This window comes from Suillus subalutaceus (genome assembly GCF_016647625.1).
Source record: "Suillus subalutaceus strain FC151 chromosome Unknown DFJ58scaffold_17, whole genome shotgun sequence".
Lineage (NCBI taxonomy): Eukaryota > Fungi > Basidiomycota > Agaricomycetes > Boletales > Suillaceae > Suillus > Suillus subalutaceus.
Window position 1 is genome coordinate 209,674 of NW_024540266.1, and position 27,054 is coordinate 236,727.

The 27,054-nt window shown below is 47.5% G+C and overlaps 5 protein-coding genes across 5 annotated transcripts; 1 reads left to right on the forward strand and 4 right to left on the reverse strand.

Moving 5' to 3' along the window:
• Positions 1-6,264: 6,264 nt before the first annotated feature.
• On the reverse strand, positions 6,265-8,854 carry DFJ58DRAFT_769796 (kinase-like domain-containing protein). The gene is given in 7 exon segments (XM_041389036.1): positions 6,265-6,531; positions 6,884-6,888; positions 7,360-7,398; positions 7,418-7,778; positions 7,836-7,984; positions 8,039-8,345; positions 8,403-8,854. The coding sequence occupies 7 exon segments, from the start codon at positions 8,700-8,702 to the stop codon at positions 6,397-6,399; spliced, it is 1,296 nt and encodes a 431-aa protein (XP_041247768.1). The 5' UTR covers positions 8,703-8,854; the 3' UTR covers positions 6,265-6,396.
• Positions 8,855-10,003: 1,149 nt separating this feature from the next.
• Positions 10,004-11,139, forward strand: DFJ58DRAFT_838356 (uncharacterized protein; the record flags this gene model as incomplete). Its single annotated transcript, XM_041392449.1, has 5 exons — positions 10,004-10,078; positions 10,303-10,431; positions 10,693-10,725; positions 10,784-10,927; positions 10,963-11,139. The coding sequence occupies 5 exons, from the start codon at positions 10,004-10,006 to the stop codon at positions 11,137-11,139; spliced, it is 558 nt and encodes a 185-aa protein (XP_041247769.1).
• Positions 11,140-12,959: 1,820 nt separating this feature from the next.
• On the reverse strand, positions 12,960-14,397 carry DFJ58DRAFT_838357 (uncharacterized protein; the record flags this gene model as incomplete). Its single annotated transcript, XM_041392450.1, has 4 exons — positions 12,960-13,659; positions 13,858-13,949; positions 14,074-14,187; positions 14,365-14,397. The coding sequence occupies 4 exons, from the start codon at positions 14,395-14,397 to the stop codon at positions 12,960-12,962; spliced, it is 939 nt and encodes a 312-aa protein (XP_041247770.1).
• A 9,266-nt stretch (positions 14,398-23,663) lies between these two features.
• On the reverse strand, positions 23,664-24,713 carry DFJ58DRAFT_724070 (uncharacterized protein; the record flags this gene model as incomplete). Its single annotated transcript, XM_041385086.1, has 1 exon — positions 23,664-24,713. The coding sequence occupies one exon, from the start codon at positions 24,711-24,713 to the stop codon at positions 23,664-23,666; it is 1,050 nt and encodes a 349-aa protein (XP_041247771.1).
• A 416-nt stretch (positions 24,714-25,129) lies between these two features.
• DFJ58DRAFT_838359 (uncharacterized protein) lies at positions 25,130-26,981 on the reverse strand (the record flags this gene model as incomplete). Its single annotated transcript, XM_041392451.1, has 10 exons — positions 25,130-25,154; positions 25,201-25,238; positions 25,384-25,397; positions 25,571-25,573; positions 25,743-25,982; positions 26,047-26,094; positions 26,234-26,374; positions 26,581-26,729; positions 26,825-26,848; positions 26,878-26,981. 10 exons carry the CDS (start codon positions 26,979-26,981, stop codon positions 25,130-25,132), a joined length of 786 nt encoding a protein of 261 aa, XP_041247772.1.
• Between the last annotated feature and the right edge of the window lie 73 nt (positions 26,982-27,054).

The window sequence follows — 27,054 nt, forward strand, 5'->3', positions numbered from 1 at the left end:
GTCCTTTGTACACTACTACTCCACTGTACAATTTGATTTTCTCATTGCATTCTTTGTCGACTCCCTGCAAATCATATATCATCATGTTCAGAATACATCCTGCTATGCGATGGTACCAAAATTACAGTGCTCAAATTTATAAATCCATCCGAAGCTGCAAATTATACCTCTAGGGCAATATATTTGAATTTCTCGAGCATCAAAACCTCACCACTGCACTAAGTTTCACCCGTTCTACTTTATGTATGAACATTACAGATGGATTAGAAGCAGTGGAGATGATTTTAGTCAAAGTTTCATTGGTGAAACACGTTGTGATCCACGAGTAACTTCATTATACAGACTAAGCTTGGACACGAGGTGCCTTTTTGACTCAGTCTCGCTCAACATCTCCCTTTTGCTGCCAGTATTCAACATATATCTTCAAAACACGCATATATTCTCTTAATATGGTTGGGAGGCCAAAATCATTGACGAAGAAGGCACAGGTCTTGCGTGAGGAGAAAGAAAAAGTCATGGCTCGTGCTGTGGCTATGTACCAAGCTGAACTCGCAAAACCAAGCTCAGAGAAGAAGCAGGGCCTTCGAAAGGTGTGCAGGGATGTTCAGAAGGCATACCTCAAGGAAACGGGCCAAGTTGTCAGTTTAAATCATAATACTCTGGCAAATCTCGCCAAGGGAGGGGTTCGGCTTAGCGAATTCAATAGCTCCACGAAAAGCTGGCTCACACCCACAGAAACAGACAAAGTTATTGAATATGTTGTGGAAATGGCTCGACGTGGCTTTCCACTTAGCCACAAGCGTCTCAAGGAGCATGTTGATGAAATCTGTCGAGCCCGACTTGGAGATGCCTTCCCGCAGTCTGGAGTGGGAAAAAACTGGACTCAGCGCTTCGTCGAGAAGCACTCTGACCACCTACGAGCTTACCGAGCACATTCACTTGATACTGCTTGTGGCTGTGCCGTGAACCCGACAACTAACAAGGCATGGTTCGAAATGTTGAAGGATGTCATATACCATATATCCGGTTACAGATCCGATGATCTGGATCTCAGATCCGATCCAGATCCGATGAACATATCCATCGTCTGGTCCACAGATCCGCTTTGATTCTTATTTCATTTCCTGTTCATATAACTCTAACTATCGTTCATCTCCTTTCGGTATTCCTGTACACCGGTATACCGGTTATCCTTTACTTCCGCTTTGCTTACTGATCCGCTATGCTTACTGATCCGCTACACTTACGAATCCGCTTTTACTTGTACTTCATTCCCGGTTCATGATTCGTGATCCATCCAACTTACCAATACGCTCCACTTAGACTTTGCTTATACTTTCGTACATAGCCTCGCACCTTTGCTTATTGATCATTCCGTTAGCTATCCGTAGTATATAAACCTTTGTATATGCGCTGTAGTAGATCAGTTCGAATATCATCTTAGATTGCACTCATTCCGTCCGGACTCTAAGTCCCTCCGTTATCCATCCGGACTTGAGTACGCTACTCTTGTCTACTCCGAGACTTAGGATAGATTCCTATAGTCTACATATCCGCCTCTGTCTTCGGACAGTCCTCACCCGTTAGTTTCTAATCCGGATCCGATCCGGATTAGCCGTTACTCTATACGTTCGATATCCGGAAGTCTTAACGGATCCATTGCAATACTTATCCGTTGCAATACAAGACTTATCCGTTACGATACTTATCCGTCTCACTAGACGCGATACTTTAGCTCTCTGAAATAAGGGGCAAGACTCGGGAAAGGGGCACAGCGCACGAGCTGAGGCCGAAGCCCTTCGGATCCGATACTACTTGAGTACGATCTTAACAAAGGATGTCCTGGAGAGTGGTGACGACAACAAACCAATGGCACCAGAGTGTATTTGGGGTGTTGATGAGACTGGAATTCAACCAGGAGGAGGAAGCACCCAAGAACGAGCACTTGGTAGTGCTGGAACGCAGGTTCAGTATCAGCAGCGAAACGGCAATCGTGAAAACATTACTGTGTTAGTCACAATTTGCGCAGATGGAAGTACAATTGCACCTGCGGTGATTTTCAAGGGAAAGGCATATCAGTCCAAGTGGAACGAAAATAATCCACTCAAAGCATCGTGAGTTGGCATGCATTATGTTGTGCTCTTAATCACTCATATAACACTGTTCTTTATAGTATTGGTTATTCAAAGAAGGGTTGGACTGACGGCGAGATTGGTGCACTCTGGATCAAACAATTCGATGAGCAGACATGTGACAAAGCTAATGGTCGTACTCGCCTACTTCTTGTTGATGGGCACAATTCTCACTACACTCGCGCATTCCTGGAGTATGCTCGGCAGCACCGAATTCACGTCCTCTGCTATCCTGCACACAGTACCCACATCTACCAGGGCCTAGATGTGGCAGTATTTGGTGTCCTTAAGCAGTGTTGGTCAGAAGAACGAGACAAATGGGAGCGCGAGAAAGGAGAGAAAGTGACGAAAAGCAACTTCCTTGCAATCTATGGTGCTGCCCACATTCGTGCACTCACATCAGAAACCATTAAATCTGCATTCCGAAAAACCGGTGTATGGCCTTTCAATCCTAAAGTCGTCACAGATGAGATGTTAGCTCCTGCTCGCGAATCATCTAACCAGGGCCACCTTCCAATCACTCCTGAATCTCCTGTTCGAGCCATAATACAGCTGCTCAGAGACCTGCAACCAAGGGCGGAAACTCGTAATTGTGATATTCAACTTGGTACAATTGCTGAAGAAGATGGTAGTATTAACGACGAGACAACTCCAGGTAATCCTCACTGTTTGCATTTCAAAGATCAGATCAATAATTTATCAAACAGCAGACGAGAATACTTACGAGAACGATAGTCCTTTTCAGACTGGTGATAGAACCATTCCAAATGTCTTCACACAACTCGAGGAAACATCTGCACGATTCCTTATATCATCATCTCCCATCAAATCAAGTTCAAGGTTGCCTACCATGCCACTAGCAATAGTCTCACCCATTAAATGTGCGAGATTTCACTGTAACATATCTTCAAAGTCAACACGGGAGAAAAAACTCGAGGAGACAGTCAAAAAACTCACCAAGCAGGTCACAATGCTCAAAGAGCATGTAAGTGCCCTTCAAGCGACTGTAATTCTCCAGGGACGCTACTGTGATCGAGTTCGCCGTCATCTCGAGACACAAGAGAAGAAAGGCTGCCGAGAGGGTGACAATGTCAAGTTGAATGGAGATGGTATGCCAAGGCTACTTACCAGTGACGAGGTCTTCGAGCAAGTCCTGGTATACCAGGAGCGTCAACAGGCAAAAGTGGCCGAGAAGGAAACAAGGAAAGCAGCACGGATGGTATGAACTCGAGAGATGGAGTTGTGGATGCAAGAGGATGAGGCAAGAAAAAAACCGAAACAAAGCCAAAACAGAGCAGTGGAAGGTAGCTGTTAAAGAGTGGGAGGTAGAACAACGGCTAGCAAAGCAAGAGAAACGAAAACCACAGTGGAAGAAGCCTGTCCGAGGACCACTCGAGAAGCCTTGTCCTAAGCCAAAGAATCCAAGGAGAAATGGTGGAAATATTGATGAGGAGGATGGGCAAGATCAAGGAGAGTTCATTGACATTCATGAAGGGTCGATTTGCGATGACAGCGAGTATGAGGATGACGACAAGTACAACGAGCGGTGAAATGTGACATTTGTCACACGCTGTAACATGGTTGTCACACCAACTGTACAAACGAATCAGGAAGGCGAGAAAATGACTCGTTCAACCAAGTGAGGTGCTGCCAACTAAGCAGGGCCCCAGATGTTTTAAAAACTTGGTATATAGTAGATCAAACCCTGCTCTGTCAGATGTACCAGATCAATTTTTGTATATTAAAGATTTCATTTTTTTACACTCGTTTTTTTCATTTCACGGTCCAAAGGAGCGGTTGATCACTGTAGTATCAAAAATGTTCTTGCCAGTAGAAGGTCATGGTGCACTGGTATCGTTGCTGAGGCGACTTTGTCGGGGGCTAGGACAAGAATGATGGTCTACTTAAAAGCCAATATGATGAGGCCGGTGGGAACCTTCCTTAGTCCAGACTAAATTGGATGGAGAATAGTTCATCAAAGTACGATACCGAGACTAAGCCCATAACAAGACTAGGAGTGAAGCGACATATATAGCAAGTTGTAGGAATCATAATGGCGAATGTCGATGTATGATGCGCAGTTGATTAATTGGCGGTGTACTGGCAAGAAGGACGATTTCAGGATATCCCAAGGATGTCCGACCAATATTTATTTATAAGTACACCACATGATGATGTTTGTGTGTGCTTGCCAACGCAATCACGACGCGTCAGTCACGTACCCGCAATAAATATTGTCAATGCTGTCCTCCCCCGGAACTCCGCAGGAGAGATTTGTTGGGAAGAAAATGTACGCGTCTCCGTGAAAAGGGGTTCACTCTTCATCAAGGCATAAGCAGCCTAAATATCTTCATGCACTCTTCACACCACCATTTCATACGATTGTGATAAATGATACAAAAATATTATGTTAGTAGTTGAAGGTTTATAGAGAGCCTGGGACTGGCGCGACCGAGCGAATATTATTGGTGACATGCTATGGTATTTGGGCGACAATATCAAACAATTGCTGCTAGTAATCAAACCATTGCCGTGCCGCCAAAAACATGAAGAGAATAAGAAGCTCAATAGTGGTTCATAAAGGGTGCATGTTGGTGTCATTAAGATTCTACCTGGCTGTCACTAGCTAGTGCTGAGACCCTACGGCACAATTGCGGTCAGCTTCGCTGATCCTGAAAAGAGCCCAAACACTTACTTCAGTTATACCAACAGAATTTCTTGTCGATGTAGTGTTTGAGAGAATACCTTCGAAGGGGGACGGGGTCCATGAATGCGCATTCCACCAGCTGGAGGGGCACGACGGTACATTGCAAATGCCGGGATGAAAGGATCAACAGGGCTGTTGTCTTCTTCCACTTCCTCTTGCATAGGGAACTGCACAGGTATACCCCTGGGTATCAGAGGCCTTACCTGCACCCGCACCCAGCGAAAACCCGTACCCGCTCTGACGGGTGCGGGTTTTTGGCAGGTACGACGAGCTCATACCCTTCCTCGCACCCGTGCAGGGTTTACCCACAGGTAATACATATAAATATTAAGTTAGCAATTATAAAAATATGAAAAAACGATCGTGAAAAAGGACAAACTCGCCGACACCCTGCAGACGGCGGGCAACGACTTCGATCAGCATGGCTCGAGCTCGAAGGAGGATCGACACACTGCGAACAGCAGACAACGACTTCGATCAGCATGACTCGAGCTCGAAGGAGGATTGACACACTCACCTCCTGCGAACAGCGGGAAACGACTTCAATCAGCATGGCTCGAGCTCGAAGGAGAATCAACACACTCACCTCCTGCAAACAGCGGGAAACGACTTCGATCAACATGGCTCGAGCTCGAAGGAGGATTGACACACCCACGCTACGAACAGCAGGAAATGACTTCGATCAGCATGGCTTGAGCTCGAAGGAGGATCAACGCATCACTTCCCACGAATGGCGGACTTCAATCAGCGTGGCTTGAGCTCGAAGGAGGATCAACACATTCACCTCCTGCAAACAGCGGACTTCGATCAGCGTGGCTCGAGCTCAAAGGAGGACTGACACACTCACAGGTGTTGTGTTGAAGAAGATGGAGGGGCATAGCAGCAGGGTGTGGATGAGTGCAGAGGATGGAGAATGAGGTTGAGGTTGGATAGCGGCACTGTGCGCAGACAAGTGCCTGATATTGAAAAAAGGGTGTAAATACTTGTAAGTAATGTACTGTACATACATACATAGATTTTAAAAACATACCTTTAAGTTTTGAGAGCAGCATTACCTAGAGTCAGCAACAATAAGATCTAATAGTACGAGTATAAAGAGGAAGCGTTAGTGGTACTTTGAACACCCTTGGCACCACTTTTGTGGTCTTAGAGACCTGGTTTCTTTGTAGAGCGCAACTAGTCTGTGAGACGTACCCTCCCGTGTGAGTATGAGACCTCTCACCTCCTGTGGAGCTCTTGGTGCTCCTGTTACTCCTCTTGTCTCTGTGGTGCTCTTTTGCGCTCTACAAAGAAATGAGGTCTCTAAGACTGTGGGAATGGGAGAAAAGTGGTGCCTGCCTATGTACCTAGGACCTCTCCAGTGAAGGCACGGGTATCAAACATTCCGTCATTGATATTTGGATCAGGAAGCCTTCCTGATACAAACTATCATATAACACGTGGCGTACTACACTGTATCATACTAAAATGCATTGCAATGAAAAACATACACAGAAAAGACATGCAAGAAGAGGGTTGTCTCATTTGGATGTGGGAAGAACAAGGAGGGTTTGTGGGCTATGACACTCTCTGTTGGATGCGCATAGAACGACGAGCACCCGCGGATGATCGGACGTCGTCGTGTGGAGGATGTCCCAATCTTGATGATGATGCCATGGGCACCATAATTTCTGTGGGAGCATCCACGGGGAGCTTGTCATATACCATATATCCGGTTACAGATCCGATGATCTGGATCTCAGATCCGATCCAGATCCGATGAACATATCCATCGTCCGGTCCACAGATCCGCTTTGATTCTTATTTCATTTCCTGTTCATATAACTCTAACTATCGTTCATCTCCTTTCGGTATTCCTGTACACCGGTATACCGGTTATCCTTTACTTCCGCTTTGCTTACTGATCCGCTATGCTTACTGATCCGCTACACTTACGAATCCGCTTTTACTTGTACTTCATTCCCGGTGCATGATTCGTGATCCATCCAACTTACCAATACGCTCCACTTAGACTTTGCTTATACTTTCGTACATAGCCTCGCACCTTTGCTTATTGATCATTCCGTTAGCTATCCGTAGTATATAAACCTTTGTATATGCGCTGTAGTAGATCAGTTCGAATATCATCTTAGATTGCACTCATTCCGTCCGGACTCTAAGTCCCTCCGTTATCCATCCGGACTTGAGTACGCTACTCTTGTCTACTCCGAGACTTAGGATAGATTCCTATAGTCTACATATCCGCCTCTGTCTTCGGACAGTCCTCACCCGTTAGTTTCTAATCCGGATCCGATCCGGATTAGCCGTTACTCTATACGTTCGATATCCGGAAGTCTTAACGGATCCATTGCAATACTTATCCGTTGCAATACAAGACTTATCCGTTACAATACTTATCCGTCTCACTAGACGCGATACTTTAGCTCTCTGAAATAAGGGGCAAGACTCGGGAAAGGGGCACAGCGCACGAGCTGAGGCCGAAGCCCTTCGGATCCGATACTACTTGAGTACGGTCTTAACAGAGCTGAGAGATCCATTTGTTGAGGAGCGCCGTGAGCGCTGCATGAGTTACGCCAACGGGGGGGGTCGCTTGGGTTGCTGGCTGCTCCTAGAATTAGATGACGCCACTCCTGTATGATTTGACTGAATGGTGCAAAGAATGAAGTAGTTTTTTCCATCAATGACGAGTCATTGGGAGGTGCAAGCACATATGCCTGCTTTGCCAACCAGGGATCAGCGCCTGAGGTCTCAAATTTATCAACCCACAAGGGCCTCCTGCCCTCATCTTTCATGAAGCCGCGTGGCCCGTCGAAGGTGGTCGCAAACTCGACGAAGATAAAAAACAATGACTCCAGGTCATCACTTGCTGTGTGTTGGATCGTTGCACCCTTTGCAATACCCTCCCGGAGAAGACGAATTGACATATAGGGCCTAGTACCCTTCAGATAACACGCTCAGCCATGTGCCATGCCGTGAAAATTGTAAGTATCACTCACCGTGCCCTCTGAAGGAGCACTAACAGCGCCTTCCACAATAATGCGAGCATGATCAAAGTCAATAAAATAACCTTGTCCGTCATGGATGATAAAATTATTCGGACTCAAGTCTCCGTGGAGGACGTGACTTGCGAGCATTAAACTATGAGCTAAACACTGATGGGTCAGTCTCAGGATTCAATTTCAACACACTCGAGACTCACCTGAGACAAAGTCATGGAAGGCTCTCAACAGCTCAAGCTTCGAGGAGTACAACACAAGTGGTTCTCCGCAGGGGGTCAACAGAAGGCGCCGGTGGAATCTGCGAATAAACCCAGAGGTACAAACACCATGGGAAGCTCGAATACGATACGTGCAGTCCGGCTCCCCATCGTAGAGGACATCCCAATGGGCCACGAGCTTGACTACATTCGGGATTCCTTCAACCATCTTGAGAACGGTCACCTCGTGGTTTTTCTTATCCTCAGCGACCCAACAGTCTTTGAGTGCGAACTCCGTCCCATCCGAGGTCTGAACACGATAACGAATCGTGCCACGAGAAAAGAAACCTTGGCTTCACCAAAGCACGCTCATGATCGATAGATGGGATTTATCATGGTTTTCTATCCAGCCTATGGCGTTCTCCCGCAGATCGGCATGTGAGCCCTTGCAGGCAGGATCGCACATATGCATCGTGGGATCATACCCGAGGTTGTTGGTGTGCGCGAGCGTTAAGGTGTTTAAAACCTCGAGAAGACGCACAGGATTTTTGAGGATATCAACGGGGCGTGAAATGATCAGACCTGAGCGGTCAAAGTAGTGAAGGCGAAGCAGGTTATTGGCGATAGTAAAGATCAAGACGAATCGGCGCCAAGGTTGTTCTCGCATCAACAGGTACCCTTTAGTGCCGCTACCATAATACAAAGGTATGGAAGAGTTGAAGTCGCTCTCTGTGTGCTCCACGCATGTGATAATATTGGACCATCGCAATGAGAGATTGCGTAGATTGCAATCCACCAGAATAACATCTGGCTTCTGCGCGTTGGTGTCGTCCGGGACGGGAGTATTACAGAATTGGGAGGACCAAATATGCTTCGGCAGGCCACCGATAACGTTCATGGCACCAAAGGGGAATGCAGCGGAGGGATTGGGGAAAATTTTCTCGTACATCGCGTGCATGGCAGCTTGCACGACGTTGAAGAGGAGGGTCCACTTGCCCTCTGTCGTCGCTGATGCCCGAGGCTGCTTCTTGCTGGGGTGCTTGTCGTCGTATCCTTTGGCACCGAAGCTCTTGTCGGTTTCAGGCGTTGTGAAAGACGAATCCGATATCTCCACTTCTGTATCAGTCAACGCGGCCGACGCCATGCTCATCTGTGCGCGTGGTTGTGTCTTTTGTGCCCTCCCCGCCTTTCGTCCCTGTCCCTTCTGTACCTGCGCCTTCTTCTGTTTTCTTGAGTCTACTAACAACTTCGGCTGGACATTCCTGTTATCGAACAGCCATTCTGCATTCCCACCACAGTGCGCAGCAGGTTGAAAGATAGACCCACTCTTAACCTTCTTCCCTCCTGGCCCAGACTTGAAATAGTAAATTTTGTTGAGAGATGCTGGAGTGAAATTAGTCTGTAAGACAAGGATATCCATAACAGACTTGGCATCTTTGGGGAGTGATTTTTCTTCCCATAAGACGGTGCCGATGGATTCTTCCTCCAAGAGCTTATCCATAGCAATCTTGTTCCGAGGTTCAGGGAGTGCATTGCAGGTACTGACCGATCCATAGAGGCGTTTACGATAAGAAGTTGTGCTCACTGGTTGTGGCGGCGGCATCATGGGAATGGTTGGTAGTCAAGCGGAGTAGTTGAACGGTTGAGAACATCTCGCTAATTTTGGAAACACTTCTGTGTGCCATGTATGAAGAGCGTCATGTCATGAGCGACCTGGTTGAACACGTCAACTAACCATACGTCATCTTGTATTCATATGCCAAAATGTAATTTTGCACGATTTTTTTTGATGATTATCCCACACACCAAATTGGACATGAATCATGGTGTATTTTCTACACGCAGCAAGCGATCGGAACATGGTACAAAAGCATAGTATTGAGACAACAGACACCTTGAATTTACCGGAATGGCCCCTCCTTCAGATGATCCTGGCACTGCATTGGCAATGGGACTCCTGCTCCCACGATGCCCATCTGTCCAAGCCTCGCGCTGATATGCATGCTGGTAGCCAACTTGACCTTCGCGACCGGCTGGATGCATGTGTTCTCCACGGATGTCTGATGGGGGAGGTCCACGCGAACGGTCGTCCAGAAGTTCACGGTCTGTGTACCGTTGTGGGTAACACAACTAAGGTGAACGCAAGTCAGATGACAAGCAAACACTCTCTATGTTGGGTCTTGATATGCCGTGCGATATGTTTGACCCTTAAGGGAAGCAAAGAAAGCAAGGATCCACGAAATGATGCTGATCAACCCTGATCAAAGGCGACAAAAGGGCGATGTAAGCGCGAGAAACGCGCTCAAGGCGCGCGCGGGAAAGTGAAACGCGAAAAAATGCGTGAAGCGCGGGAAGGTGAAAGTGCGAAAGGCGAAAATGCGCAGAGAACTGGGATGGTAGTGCAAGCAGTGCACAAGTGTAGAGAGACAATAATATGGTGAAAAGCGCGGATATAGATGGATACTGATACTGCCACTAGCTTTAGACTGATGCTAGGGCCTTAAGACGACGACGGATGCATGCATTGCATGGAACTAACTGCCAAGTACATGGTGGTAGAAAGATGTGGTAGGAAGCTGTGGTAGGAAGCTGTAGTAGGAAGCTGTGGTGTAAAACGAACATGAAAGTATGTAAGTTCTACCTAAGCGCTCTCCCAGGGCTTGGAGCCGAATAGGGAGCGCTCTAAGTATGTAAGTGAGGTAAAGTGATGTAAAGTAAGGGTGCATAACGAAATACAAAGTGTAATAGGCTAAATATGGTCTGATAACGAAAAGGGACACACCTAGGAACTGGTTGGATGATGGATGGATGCTCCTGGATGATGCGCGATGGAGTGCGCTTAAGTGCGAGAAACGCGCTAAGCGCGCGCACGGGAACACGAAACGCGAAAGCGTGAGAAAGTGTTGCACCTATGGTGCGCTTTGCAGGAGAGCTGTGCATTGTATGCGCAAATGACTGGAGACATAGCAGAAGTTGCGTATGGAGTAGGGCGACAAGTGCGAGAGAAACGCGCTGAGCGCGCGCGGGAATGCTGCGCGTTGTGTGGGAAAGTAGCGCGCCTATGGCGCATTTCGCGGGAAAGCTGCGCGTTGTGTGTGGAATGACCAGAAACAAGATAGAAGTCGCATACGGATGATGGTGCGAGTCGTGCAGTAAAGGCCAGTTGCCAGAATTCATAAAATGAGCCCATATGAGCCCACAGAAACGCGAGTCTCTACACCGTGTGTCACGATAATATGACTGCCTATTCCCACTGGCATCACGATGTAGAGACTTGCGTTTCTGCAGGCACATATGGGCTCATTTTACGAATTCTGACAACTGGCCTTCATGGCACAACTCGCACCATCATCCACTATGACTTCCCTATAGAGCGCACCACTTTCCCGTGGAACGCGCCATAGGCGCGACACTTTCCCGCACAACGCGCAGTATTCCTGCATGCGCGCCTTGCGCGCTTTCTCGTGCTTAAGCGCACTATGTCGCACAGCATCCAGGAGCATCCATCCATCATCCAACCAGTCCCTCGGTATGTCCCTTTTCGTTATCTGACCATATTTAGCATATTACACTTCCCATTTCGTTATGCACCCTTACTTTACATCACCTTACCTCATTTACATACTTAGAGCGCTCCCTATTCGGCTCCGAGCCCTGGGAGAGCGCTTAGGTAGAACTTACATACTCTGATGTTCGTTTTACACCCAACAATTCCACCTTACCTTCCTACCACTCAGTATCTATCATCAGTTAGTTCCATGCAATGCATGTGTCCATCATCATCTTGAGGCCCTAGCATCAGTCTATAGCTAGTGGCACTGTCAGTATCCGTCTAGATCCGCGCTTTTCCTCTTATCAGTCTCAGTATCCATCTTCTACACTTGTGCACCGCTTGCACTACCTTCCCACGCTCCGCGCACCTTCGCACTTCGCTTTCCCGCGCGCGCCTTCAGTGCATTTCACCGCCATTCACCAGGGTTGTTCAGCATCATTCCGTGGATCCTTGCTTTCCTTGCTTCCCCTTTAGGGTCGAACGTTCTTGCATCCTGCGAGTATAGCAGCTAGGCAGAGCTGAGACTCACTTATACTGGCTGAGCACTTTTCTTATATGTGCCTGCCAGGTTGTGATACCCACAACGATAACCTGAGTTCTCATGGTGAGGAGCATAAGCATATCCTGGGTAAGTTTCACCACGGTCACCATGATACAAATATTCCCTCTGATAAGGGTACTCTCCTCCAGGTCATGGTCGCCTGGCATATGCATGCCGGCCCAAGTCTTCATGGTACATGTATGCACCATGTGGTGCATCACTGGAGTGATAATCATCATCGGGGAGTGCGGGAGAGCTGTCTCAATGAGTGCGCAGGTCACCATGAAGGTATCGAGTGTCGTGAGGCTCACGGGAGTGATTGTTGTGTGCCCCACGAGGATCAACACGGCGAGGTTCTGGTGCATCAAGGTTAGAAATGATGGGGCTAGGACGAATATCCTCAGATGGGGCACGTGGTAGATTTTGCGGTAGTGGGGGAGGCACATCTTGGACATGGCCAGACTGTCCGTTACCACCTGTGTGCTCGGCAGGAAGTTCGTAATACGTGGGGAAGACGGCACTGCTGGAAGAATGGGTGCTTTGGTGACTTGCACAGAGGTCGAACGATCAACTGATGTCTCAGGCTGCACAGCTCTGCTATTACTCTGCGAGTCTTCATCTTCTTGCAAGAGACGCATGGTCTTGGTGAGAGCAGATTGGCCTCCTTTAGTCACCGGGCGTGCATGTCGCACTGGGCTTATCTTAGTAAATCTTCGGACATTTATGTAGAGCAAATACCTTTCGCAATGTCAGGACGTCCATCACGCAGGCACATTGCTGCATTGTCTGTTTAATTATCAGTCAGGATCACTACTGAACTGAGATAACCGTCAAGACTTAGCTATAGCAGGTTGTGGTTGCTGTTCTTTGTCTCCTGAGAACCCTACTGTGAGAGGAGACGAGCGCCCTCCTTTGGCACGAGCCTTGCCTGCGGCTTTTGCACCTGGCTTGTTCTCAATGGCCGTCTCCTCCTCTAACCCAATTGGTCGTACACGCTTCTTCATAGCTCGTACAACTCCGGTATCAAGCTTCCGTTTCCGTGAACGTGAAAAATCACCATAGTCAGCATTATCCTCACTATGGATTTCACCATTGGACGAGTCGAGAGGCTCCTCATCAGGCTTCTCGACACCATCTGTACTGGACAGAATTTCTATGGGAGCTGGCACTGGTTTAGTAGGGAGTCGCTTTGCAAGCTTAAATGGACGTGATGGAGGAGGTATGAGTACCTCGGGACGCAAGTTGGTTTTCCGAATGGTTGTCATGGTGTCTTTGGCCGCAATACCCATAACATCATCCTGAGTGTGCGCTGACACGGGGGCCTTTGGCTTCTTCTTCCTGGTAATGGCAGAGCTGGCTTGAAGGCGTGGAGGGCCACCATAATCAAATGTTCCGTTAACAAACATCTGCCTCGCATTTGGGAAAATAGAGTCTGCTGGAGGGGCCTCGCCAATGATGACAGGCTCCTTGGAGGCTATCACTGCGCCTGTCAAATTATTATGAGCTAAAGCGGTGTAGAGACTCGCGTTTCTGCAGGCACATATGGGCACATTTCGCACCTTTTCACAACTCATGACAATTGGCCTGCAATGCACGACTTGCACCATCAGCTATATTCGACTTCTATCATGTCCCTAGTCGTTTTACACATAACGCGCAGCTTTCCCACGAAACGCGCCATAGGCGCGGTACTTTCCCACACAACGCGCAGCATTCCCACACGCGCACCTTGCGCGCTTTCTCGCGCTTAAGCGCCCTGCATCGCCTATCATCCAGGAACGTCCCTCTATGTCCACCCACCTCATTGGTACGTCATATGCCTTGCCTCGTGGTTTGTAACAAGCATTGCAGCGTTATTACATGTCATTACGTATTCATAGTGCTTATTGCTCCTATCCCTTCCGCTTCCGATGCAATTTCCATAGTATAAAGTTGCTGACTTACTACACCATCATTATTACTCCCCTTTGCTGTACTTCCCTCACTATTGGGTTTTACTTTAAAGTAGTAGTCACCACTTGGGCGCACTTTGTGTTTCCAATGGTTATCGTTATCCGCCTATACTAGACCTTTATCCGCGCTCGTTATAACACTCGCTCTGCGTTTGCACTCGCTTTGCACATCCGCTTCCTTATCCGTTTCCTTATCCGGTATTCTCCGCACAACGCGCGCCTTAGCGCTCACGTTCCCACGCTCGCGCTTACCTTAGTGCGCTCTCTCGCACTTCGCGCTCACTTCGCTTTTCTTCTTGCGCTTTCGCGCATCCATCGCACTTCAAGGGTCTTTCTTTCATCTGGTTCTGTGTTCAGTAGCAGTCCCCTTTAGGGTCGAACGTTCTTGCATTCTGCGAGTATAGCAGCTAGGCAGAGCCAAGACTCACTTATACTGGTTGAGCATTTTTAGATATTTCATATCAGCCCAGCCAGGTTGAGATCGCCTCAGCGGTCTAATAAGTGTATCGGCACATACCTCCTATGGTTTTGGTTACCTTAACAACACGCATCGTCTTTGCCTTCAACAAATGAGCAAGCACATTGACTTCACGTTGTGTCAGTCCCACGACACCTTTACTCCGTGAATTGATGTTATGAGATTCTCCTGGCATCAAACTCAAGTGCACAGGATACCCCTCGATGCATAGATGGTCGTTAGCGAGGGAACTAGGCATCAGGATCCACGGGAAAGGTCTGTCGGCAAACTTCCCACCAAGGTCCGCTGAGGAAAAAATGTCAGGACCTCATAAAACCACGGGACATGATGTGCTACGTACCAACTTGCTTGATGAGACCAGCCTTCAGCGATTTCAACGCATCCTTCTCCTTCTCTGACTCAGATGAGCTCACATCCAGGATCTCTATCGGCACCTGCTCTTGATCTCCTTCCGTGCCCTTGAAAGACTGCTCCACAGCAGACAGCGAGATGGTGTTGTACACATGCGCTTTGATATGCCCAATGATGGCGTCATCACTAGCTCGGCAGCACTTTTCGAAAAACTACAGAGGTGTTAATACATAAAATACTTTCAAAAGGAGGGTAACACTTACACCGCCAGCGCCGGGCGTCGTGTGAACATGGCCTAGTGATGCATCTTCATTGACAATGTTACCACACATGACGATGGTGGCCTCGAACCCTTGCCTAGTAGCAGCTCCATCAAGCTACAGGTAAGGTACTCAACTTATCAGAAAATATTACAGAATCGGAATGAGATCACTCACAATACTTCCTACCCTCTTATAAAGTTTCTGGAATGATTGAGTGCATTGCGCAATGGTTTGATTATCTGTCAGCATGTCGAGTTCTCCGTAGGTATCGAGGATGTCCTGATAAGTGTCTGGGTAGCTTTTCTTGAAGAGCTCATAGCACTGACGGTGAACACCAGTGCCTGTAAGATCAATATGTGGCACTGAGCAAAAAGCACACAGTATAAACGAATCACTTACTTGGTGTCATCGAACCATCCTGAGGAGGAGCGCCATCACCAAGCCTTACAAGTTCCTGGCGCATACGGTCCTTGAAGTACCCTGCATAAAGATTCCAGTAGTTGGTGCTATTGATTACTTGACCTCGGCTCTTCATCCACAGGTTGATTACCTGGTAGGACAGCATATTCGTATTCTTTGCGGTATCATTGACAACGGCATCCAAAGCAGCGCACCCTTCTTCGAGTGCAGAGTTCATCTCTGATGAACGTCGACCAGCAATGGGAGCATTATTGTCATCCATCATAACATCAGACCCGACTTGAGATATTCCAGTGGCTGATGGACTGAATGTGACTGCACGGTGACGTGGCACACCAGCAGAAGGCGGAGCCAAAAGCTCGAAAGGCTTGAGGGGAGTTGGTGGGATGATATGCATTGTCGGAACAGCTCCTTGAGGTGGCAAAGAGTTTGCCGACACTACGGATGAAAAATTCCAGGGCCCGTCTGACCCATGCATATGGGGCTGCGAACCTCCCTGAGAGCTTGGGCCTGCAACTGTAGGCATGAGAAGTGGTGAGGTCGGTAACTGCGAATATGAAGCAAGTGGGCTAGGGGAGAGTCTGGGAGCCTCGTGTTCCATCAGAGGTGATGGCATGGGCCACAATGGCCGAACTCCAGACGGTATGGTGAGAAGGTTATAAGGAACCATGGAGTTTTGATCGAGAGCGCTGTACTGGGGCTGCTGGGTGAATACGTCCAAATCTTGAGGCATGACCGGCTGCGGCTGCTGGCTAGTGGGTGCCAATGTGCTGGAAAATAGATCTTGAGTCTGCACAGGGCGTTGAGCAGGTACGGCCTCAACGAAAGGAGAGTTGTGACGGCTGGGGTGCATCGACTCTAGCAGCAAGGACAAAGTCAGAAATCTGGAGAAAAGATCTTTGATAGAATTACCAGATGCGAAGGTATTAGTGGTATAGTCGCTGGGAGCGCAGGCTGCTTGATGTCGGATAGCAGCATCCCTTGCGATACCAATGTCGCGTGATGTGGGCTTGATTTTGCTCCGTAGTCTTGATGGAGTGAGTTCTGTTGGCGGATCCTTGTATCGACCACCTCCGAACTGTTCCTGCGCATATCCTCCCTGCGTGTATTCGGAATCCATAGCAGCAGGTGATAACGCAGGAAGGTATGCAGGAGGCGAGGACGCCTGGTCATCGGTAGGGTCAGAATAGTAGTCCGATAGATTGAGCTTCATGCCCTTTGCGCAAAATCAGAAAAAATGGCACGTAGCAATGAAAATACTCACTGGAATTGCAGATCCAAAAGGTGGGTAAAAAAAGGAGGGCACAACACCTCATACTTATATCAAAATTTAAGTGTGTGTGAAGGAAGTCCTTAATTTCGAGACTAAACAAGTTAGAAAAACGGAGGTCTAGAAGCAAACAATGTACCAGACATCATGGAGGTCCACTGAGGAGGGTGTAGACGGTGAATTGGTGAACCTCTGGAGGCTCCAGAGGCTCCAAAGGGGGCTCGGTATCAAATGGCTTCATGACTAAAGATTTCATTAATCCATGGCTGAAAATCTCCTTCGTGCCCAAGACAACGCAATGTCAGAATTAGGTTAGTCCCAAAGTATGACCTACGTACATCTGCTATCTACGTTTGATGATAGGACGGACTTTGATCAACGTCTAAGGCGCTTCGCAGGGCGACTTTCACTGTCACTAAATTGCAACTCTGACTCATCCTCATCATTTGCACTGCCAGTCGTGTCATTGTCCTCGGAATTGGATGGTCTCCCCTTGACAGAAGCGATGTGTGGGATAAGATTGCTGATATGCACAGCAGATGGTTTTGGAACTGCTCGAGAAGCTGGACGAGGAGGTGGTCATGTGATTTCCACAATAACTTGGGTGTGACGATGAGAAGTAGGTGAAGAAGAAGGTAAACTGAGATGAGGAAGACCCTTTCTGTCGATTCGACCATCAGCAAATGCACGCCGCCCATGGGAGTGCGAAGAGCAAGCTAAGGGGGCTTCTCCGATTATAACGGGGTCCTTTGAGGTAGTGAGACGTGTACGAGCAGCATTGCTCTTCACTGCTCGGATGGTGAGGGTGCCTGCCTTGAGGTGGTTGATGAGATTGACGCGATGGTGGTGGCTCAGATCGTGGATGCCTTTGGTGCGAGAGAGAGAGGGGCGCAGCTCGCCTGGTATCAAGGTATCGTCGGGGTAATTGGTGAGGACATACCCGAGGCAAGCTAGTTCCTTTGGAAGAGTTTTCCAAGGGAAGTCAGCACTTGTGCGCCCACGGAGCATCCCACCAAGTGATGCTGAAATGATTTTTAGATAGGATGAATGTGTCATGATTAATCTTACCAGTAAGTGCCCTCATCCCACCCATAATACAAGGTATCCCATCGAGGTTCTTCCATTCTTCACTGAGGCAGGAGCCTCCAGAGACTTCAGTGGGTAGGGTGTCCTCTGTTGACACGGCTACATCGACAAGCTAGAAGCAGGTCAGTAATGTTTGAACATCCAATTAGACAACTACTCACAATCCGAGAAATAGAAAAAGATTGTGAATCCGTGAGCGTGGCAGAATCAATGAGGCCGCGGGGTGAATTTGATGTGCTGTTGGTCATGGCCATCTTGCAGGAGGTAGTGCTTAGACAGGATTTGAAAGTAGCACCAGCTCTAGATAACAATCAATTGATAATGTGCAGACCATGTGCGAGAGAAACCTTTGGAATGAGGAAAATTCTAGTGAGTTCAAGGAAGCTCGAAAATTTGAACTTCGAAGTTCGAAGGTGTGCCACCGCACTGGCAGCGGAGCTTTCCAGAAATGGTAACATGTAGCGCCTCCCGACTTAATGAAAAGGTGGGCGCCCTCTACATTCAGACATTTTCACTTCAGTTTGATGTGCATCAAGTCTCCGGGACACGTGCCTACAGTAGTAACGAGTCAACATTTCTGTTTAAAACGTGCAGTTTTTTTGAGAGGCTCATTTTCTCGGTTATCAGAGCCTCCAGAGGCTGTCAGACTACAAGGGTGACATTAATATAAAAATTACCCAGAACAAAGTCATTGCTTAACTACTACATTCATTAAATAATTCCCATCTCCAGTGTGTCGAGATTAAGAATGAGGCGATATAATGAATGTCGGAAGCTCTCCATATCATCCTCTTGCAATCCTGTAAGATGAAAACCTCGTAAGACTGCCATAATCTCAGCTAGCACCCAAACTCCACAGTCATAACCGTTTGTCTGCCGAGGTTCAAGCTGGAAAAATGTAATTAGTAAGGACTGAGACTTCACAACAAATAAATTTACAATAAGTGGATGAGCTACCCATTCTCCAAGATCAAGTGATACCGCAGGGTGGTGTCGACGAGCAATAGATAGTAGACGAGACACAAGTGTCATAATAGCCTATGTGGATAACGTCAGTATTCCTGCATATACTATAATAATGCACTCGCCTTGATGTCATGTTGCCAAGGGCTCTCCTCAGCTAAACTGTCAAAAAGATAGAATTTCCTGGAGGAACGATGGATAACACAGAGTACCCAATGACCGACAGGAACTGGCCGATGAATGGGCAATATCCATACTTCCTTCTCCCAATAACGCGTCCACGAAGTTTGACGCCAGAGGATCTCATCAGGTGCGTTGTATCGAATACGTGGGAGGTCGTGAGTAGAGAGAATGGCAGTGCGCTGCGCAGCATGTGTGGACATGTAGGCGTCATGCAGCAGGATTGTACATCCGTTGAGACATACATCATTGAGGCGTGCAGTAGGGGAACCGAGGAAGGAGATATCCCTTGGATCGAATACTTGTTCCGGGAAGCCATGCCGAGAGGGCCATATCTTAGCTGTACCTGACCCTTGCGCAGCAAAACTCAGATCCTTGTAGGGCACAGGTGATTCATCAACTTGAAGTATCTATCCATGGTTTCAAAAGAGCAAAGAAGATGGAAGATGGCGGCGTACCTCCGGAATTGCCCAACAAATGGTAATGCTGGCTTTTCCCACATCGCTGATATCTTCTGTATCTTCGTTAGCAGTGGCGTCCTCTTCAAGGAAATCAGCAAATGCAATTTGATGTGTGTTGACATCTGATGGCCCTGCTTCGAAGTCTGGGATGTCATCGTCTTGGTGATCAATTTCCAGTGTTAATGCATCATTAATCAAACTGAGGTTGGCTTCGCTGGTTGCACCTCCCGTAAGTGTCTTCACGACATCTGAAGCTTCTCTAGCACGACTAGAAAAGCGAGCTACAGAAGCAAATGGATTTACCCAGTGTGATTGTAGCTGAAGAAAGTGGTTTTGGCGGGTTTGGAGCAAGAATATCAATGGTTGGTCTATTGAGATTGTCAGAAAATGGCAGAATGAAGAACTGGAATCACTTACTTGCATCAGAAGAAAGCGCGAGCTCTAAAGCAGAGAGCTCATCTCCAAAATAAGAGCACAGGTTGTCAGCTTCAATACTGAGACGCTGCTGTTCCTCTTGATATCGATCGTGTTTGAGGAGGGCGCGGATTCCATCTCTCACGTCCGAATCATTCAACCAGCGTGGTATGTCTCCTGCAGAGGGCATAATCCAGACGTCCTCCATTAGGGTCTGGTCATTGCGCAAATCCACAAGTTTGGTCAGAAGTGCCGTTGGAAGTGGTATCCCCCACGAAGGGTCGTAGAGGCTGTCTAGGCGCTCACAATAAGAGTTGAACTTACGAATAGCAGTCATCAGTGCTGGTTGTCTCTTTGCTATTGCTTTACGAGTTTGCTGGTGAAGTTTCGTGCCTTGTATGTTGGAATTAGTTTGAAAGTAAAATGATTGATTTGATTAGGTCTTACCCAAAGCTTGCTGAGCCCCACCAACCGCCCTGTCCAGTTTATCCCACTCGAAAAAACTACCAATTGCACATTTGCATATATTGATCTTGAGGTTGCGTGCCATCAGAAGGGTACGGACGAAATCCAGATTGACACCTTGAAGCTCTGGGAACCTGTCCTGAATGTTGAGTGAAGCATAGAGCGCTTCGACCTTCTCCATTAAACGTTGGTGGCCCCTCTCTAAACCATCAAGAGCGACCATGGTGTTATCTGATGCTGCCTCCCTTTCGAGCATGGTGCGGGTGGTCTGCAAGGCCTGATCTGAAGTGGCCATATCAGCCTGTAAAGCAAGAACTGTATCCAGTTCTTTTTTGAGACGTGCAGGAGCATCTGATAAGAAGCCAGTCAGCAAATAACGAAAGCGCAAATATGTATGACTTACGAGCACGAATAGATAATTGCAAACATCGTTGGTCAGCCCACAACGACCGTAGATCTTTGATAGAGACACCACAGGTAGCAAGGACGTCCTGTGTGGCATTTGTTTGAGTCTTAATACCACGAATTCGTCGCTTGACCCAATCACTGAGGTCTGCGCGCATTTCAGCTCCAATGGCGGCTGCCTGGCGGTCTATAAGCCATAGACGTCGCTGACGCTAAAGCATGCCAGAATGAATACGTGAAGTTGTCTGAAAAGGAGATGTACTGACTGATGATGAACGCTGAATACCAATCAGACGCACAAGTCGTGACCAAAGTCGCTCGGTGCCTTCTCCATCCGATAAACCAAGTCCACTGCACATACGGGGATTGTAGATAAGCTGGCATCCCCACTCGTGTCCATAGGCATGCATAGCTGTTGTTGCGAAGCAGAGGCGTGAAGTAATAGAAGTGTCTAGAATGTCATACTGCAAGTTGTTACTAGGCGAATACACAATGAATGATTGAAAAGCATACCTGTGAAAGCGAACGAGATAGTACACAGCCAACATCATACAAAGTAACGACTGTTGCATTGGTAGGAAGAAGCGAGAACAGATGTTCTAATAAGGCGACAGCATATTTCTGCTGCTCACCGGGTGTATCAATGTTTGCAAAGAATAGGGGGATATCATGGCGGCAAATGAGCGCCATCAAACCAGTGTCGTCGAAACTATCCATAGCAGCCTTCTGCTTTTTGCCATCGGCAGCTTCATATGAGTTCTCGCACTGGTCGATGACCTCATTAGGTATGAGATTTGGTGCCCGTGTCATAGCAGGGCGCTTCCGTTTCTTGACTATTCGAGAGCCAACTAAATCGACATACATCTTTGGTAAGAAGTATGATGGTTCGTAGAAGCGAGGGCAGTCACCAGCTGAGCGCCGATGACGATGATGAAAGTTTCCGTCTGTAGCGACGTGAATATCGCCTCCTCGATCAAGTGCTCGGCCATACATCACTCCTGCAAAACAAGCAGGACAGCGCTCAACAAGAATCGACACACAACACTCCCTGTGTAAGAGAGATGCTTGAGGGTTGTGAGAGGTCATTGGAGGGTTGTGAGAGGTCGTTGGAGGGACACGAGAGGTCGTTGGAGGGACACGAGAGGTCATCGGAGGGTCGTGAGAGGTCGTTGGAGGGTCGTGAGAGGTCGTTGGAGGGACACGAGAGGTCGTTGGAGGGACACGAGAGGTCGTTGGAGGACTATGAGAGGTCGTTGACAGATAGGGAGGTGAGGGCTCATAAGCAGCATGGATCTTGTCACGAGCTTGCTGAATTGCGCCTTCGATCTTTCGCTCCACCTCGATCTGGAGGATATCATACCACTGAACTGCACTTCCAAGACTCTTTCTGAAGGGTTCCTGGATGGCGTATCCCTGTAACTCACGGTGAGCATTATCACAAGCATCAGAAGCATATGCTTACATGCGAGTCTGTTAATTGGAACCCTCGGCGAGCGTAATGAGTTTTCAACGCAGCTGCGAGTGCATTTACTGCATCACATGAACGTTCAAACAGTGCTCGATAAAAGGAAAGCAATTCTATAGACACTGCCATCCTTGGCTGCATGGGTGCAGTGGGGAATAAACCATGGTGAATAAGGACTTGTGGGAGTGTGGAGCAATTGCAGCTCAGGACGTCGGTCGAGACAAATCCTAAAGTTAAGTCAAGCTAGGCCCTCAATGACAAGAAGCTTGGATACACTTACGGTCAAAGAAGAGGCAAACGATGGTTGTGCGCTTTTGAGCGCATGAACTAGTAACGCATGCGGATATGATAGGATGCGACTTCTCAAGTGGTTGTCCGAAAGTTCTTGCAAGATAAGTTAAGAGAGGATCAATTAAGGTGGGGATAACTCCTGTCCAATTTCCATAGAGCTTGTGTGATGTCTTGTCAGGAAGCATACGGCGTTGGGACTCAATTGGTCGTGTCTTGTCGCACTGATTCGGAAAGGGTAGATGTTGAAGTTCTGGTTTAGCATGATCCGATTCATACACCCATTCGTCACCATCGTTTTATTGGTCTATAGTCATGTCAATGTTAGAACTAGTCGAATTGAGTGCAGGGGTAGTGGTTGGCTCTGTTGAACTTGCATTGACGAGTGCTTCCATGCGTAGGGCAAGTTCACGACGTTTGATATCTGCGCCAGGGATAATGACGAAGGTTTGAGTTTTTCTCTTGTCTCGAGACTTGTGGGGACTGACAGAATGCCTCCCAAGCCCCCGGCTGGAGGCTAGCGCTGACACTTGGCCTGCACGATGCATTATTGCTGGGGAGTGGTGAATGGGCGAATGTCAGAATGCTGGTACATAGACTCAAACTGTATTTAAATGATTATGCGCATACTGAGACCACGTGGAATCGTCGTGGATGCAGCATGGTGCCTCATGGTACTTAGCCTATCACAACACGAAGTGGGTGGGTAGGGAGGTGCCCAGAAATGTGAGAGCATTAAATGGTGGATTGAGTAGTACTAGGATATTGAGAGGGCTACGGTAGAGGGGCGCAGGGAGGTGCTGGAGGCCCGCGAAGGAATACAAGAGCATGAACTCTAATTAGATGGCGGGAGGGTGGGTCTCGGAGACTAGTTTCCCACAACATAGAAACCAGGTCTCTTAGACCCTTTATAGGTCCCGAAAAGTACTGCCTGAGGTGACTTTGAACAACTGAACGCCAAACAATTACCACATTAGGAAGGCACGGGTATGCCAGGGGTACGGGTTAGCCTGCGGGTTTTTGAATCCCGACCCCCACCCGTACCCCAGTGGTACCCGTACCCATGCATATGCCTACTCTTGCACCTTCAGTGATGGAAGTCTACGAATAGATCGCTGGGATGCAGCAAGACTACGAATGTTGAAAGACTGCTCTCCAAAGGGGCTCGGAGTGAGCAGCTTTGAAGAACGTGGGATATTGGTGACCGATTGTTCAGTAGGGGATGTCTGCGGAATAAATGATTGAATAGATTGATCATCAAAGGTCCTTCGCCTGGTAGGTGACAAACTGCTCTGCCCAAACGCCAACCACCGATCATGTTGATCCTCTGAGCCCCAAGACTTTTCATCAGATGGCACAGAAGCATCTATACTGTTACAATGGAAGTGGACAACTGAAGCTGTTGCACTCTCCAAAGGCAACAAGAGGCTGAGGTTAGATGGCAGTGTGCTGCGACGGGAATGTCGAGACCGTCTCTTGGTGACATCCACCTTGTCACGAGAGCCGGACGCTCCGATGGCATCGGACCTGTAAGCCCCAGATTCGGTTGATATTGGTGGAGACATCAGTGCCACAGGGGGCTGCCTCGGTTGTGAAGTGATGATCTTCATGAGAGGTCTGATTGGGAGACCCCCACGGGTAGGTGGATCTTGATGGTGCTCTAAGCTATTTGCGTAATCATCCTGATCAGGTAGAATCTGACCAGCACTAGCAGCATCAGAGGGTGGTCTGGAACGGGTCTTGGTATACTCTTCCGCAGCTCTGTCGCGACCATGACTTGAAATGTAGGTCTCAGCCGGATCGAGTAAATGGGGCCGAGATTGGGTATACTTTAATCTCGAGGCAACCCTGACCACACTAGCACCAGTACCAGTCTGGCAACTACGAGCGGCAGTATTGTAACTGTAAAGACTGGACGATATCGACGACGCAATAGAAGTACGGTAGTTCTGAGTAGTTGCAAAGTCCGTTGAGGCAGTGAACAGATGGCCAGGAACATAATTTTGTCCACTGTGCATGGGAGGCATAGAAACATGAATGGTACGGGTTGTCGAACCTCGAAGGCTCATAGGTACTGGTATCGGTTCACCAAGGATCAGCCTCCTTCGATGTTTTTGGAACATCGCTAGAGTTATTCATAGTTAACATTTCAAACGGTGTCTTGCTACTTAAGGGTCTTATATGGGACGCGTATATAGTGACAACACAACTATACAGGGATAAGACTACTTGCCAGTCCTTAAGTACACGGTCTACGACTTTTCTAGTTTTCGTGGTAGATAACATGTGAGTTCTTGGGAGGATTTACTGATGTGTCCTCTTCTTGTCTTTCTCGTGATTTCAGTGATACGAAGTTTCTCAGTGTTATATAGTCAACCTCTAGTTTAGGTAGTATATAACTAGTAGTAGAAATGTCTTATATATTACTTCAAGGCAACCTATTTGGCCTGCACTTTCAGAATCTTACTGGGTCTCACACGGTTTGAGAGAAGAGTGGAAAGTGGGAAGTTATATTTAGTAGGTGCAAGATGGGCTCCTTTTATACCTTTTTGGGGCCCCCCTTACTAAGCATGACTCATCACAGCATTAGTAAGTCACTGGCTTACTAACCATGCCATTTGGCAGTGCTGAATCAGCTGCTTATCAATCTAATATACATAAATAGTAAATACTATTACAAAGCATGATAAATCATGACAAAGCATGACAAAGCCTGACAAATCATGACAAATCCTTACAAATCAGCCTATTGCCAGTCACATGACATGCTTACAAACATGTCTGATGGCTCACTGAAGGATCTGTGTCTGAAAGAAATGGAAACAGACAGAAACAAATGGAACCTGCATGACAAATCATGAAGGATCCTTACAAATTAGCATATTGCCAGTCACATGACACACTAAGTAACATATTTGTGGCTCACTGAGTAAATTGATGGCTGAATAAGCCTTAGAAAAAGAAAGAGAAGGAAACTAACAATCTGAAAATATAAGTACAAGTAAATCTGTCATAAATGAAACCAAGCCTGTAATACAATGAAGTATACCTTAGTATACTCTTCCTGTGATTACTTCTTGTCTACGTATGTCATGGTATGGTACCCATACCATGCATGACAACGGGCAACAGCTCATCTCGGAAACACATACCTAGCACAATGAGAGCCCCTATACTGAATGGAACGAATTCACCAATGATACCTATCGCCTTCACTCCGGGTACCAGATTCAAAATGTCAAAGAGCAAGAGCGATAGTGCATGAAGCACCCTTGTATCCGTCACCGCTCCAATCCTATGCTTGAACTCGAGGAATGGCGGAGCAATAAAGGACAATAGTCTCCCAATGATATAGAGTTCTAGGGTCACGAACATCACGGACATGGTCAAAGCTGTAGGAAGGTAGCTTCATCATAACATTAGACAGAGATGTCATGAGCAGCACCTATCACTGACCTTGTCCTGTAGCACAAGTACATGTCGAGCTGTGGTACATATCTGCAGCTATGATGAGTCCAAAGAAATCTTTGCAAACAAGAGCGAGACCATGCACGCGACTGTTCCTGCACTCATAACGCATGTTGCAACCACGAAACCTTACATGTGCCAGTCAGGCCTACGTGTTGGACCGGGATGCACTCACCTCCAGCAATGAAAAGCCAAGACCAAGCCAGATATATTTCCCACCGCCATAGCTCCAATTTTCGTAGATCAAAATGTAAGATGATCAAACCCATAAAACGAGCACAAGCGGTAGAAATGCCTCCCAATGCAACAAGAAATGCTGCAGAATGAGATATGTGTTACTATGATGATGGCCCTGTGACTCACTGCAAGCAGAAGCTCCACTATTGGAATTGAATGACAGCAAGGACGAAAAGTGGGCCGCACTCGCAAAAGCGAAACAGAAAGAAAGCAGCAAGACAAGAGCAGAGTTTTCTTCTTCCAATGATTTTATGCTGGAATTTCAATCACCCCAGAAAAGCGCACCCATGGGAGGCTTTTCCGAATTGCTCCAAAGAGTGCCATATTCATTGCAAAAGTTGATGTCTAGCCACAGACCCCTTCGCTCATCAAAGGCATTGTAACACATTTGATACAGGTGACACATCACTGGTGAGGTGACGATGCATAGTAGACTGCAAATAAAAACCCAACCTAGAAAGAAAGACGCGATCTGATGACTGAGATGCATTATGTAGTTGATACACATTGAAGACATGAATTGACTTACTAGTCAGGGTGTTCCAAAAATTCGCTGATGGATAGTGTTTTTGTGTCACGTACCACGAAGGTGCTCCGAAATATGTCGTAGGCCAGCATCCTGGATGGTGGTGGCGCTTGCTAAAAGAAATGGACGAGACCAGCTCAGAAGACAGGGAGAAGAACATTTTGAGGGCCAGCCTCTAGTACAAGTATACACTGCACAGTGAGGGAAAGCTACAGAGTGACGAACAAGCTTAT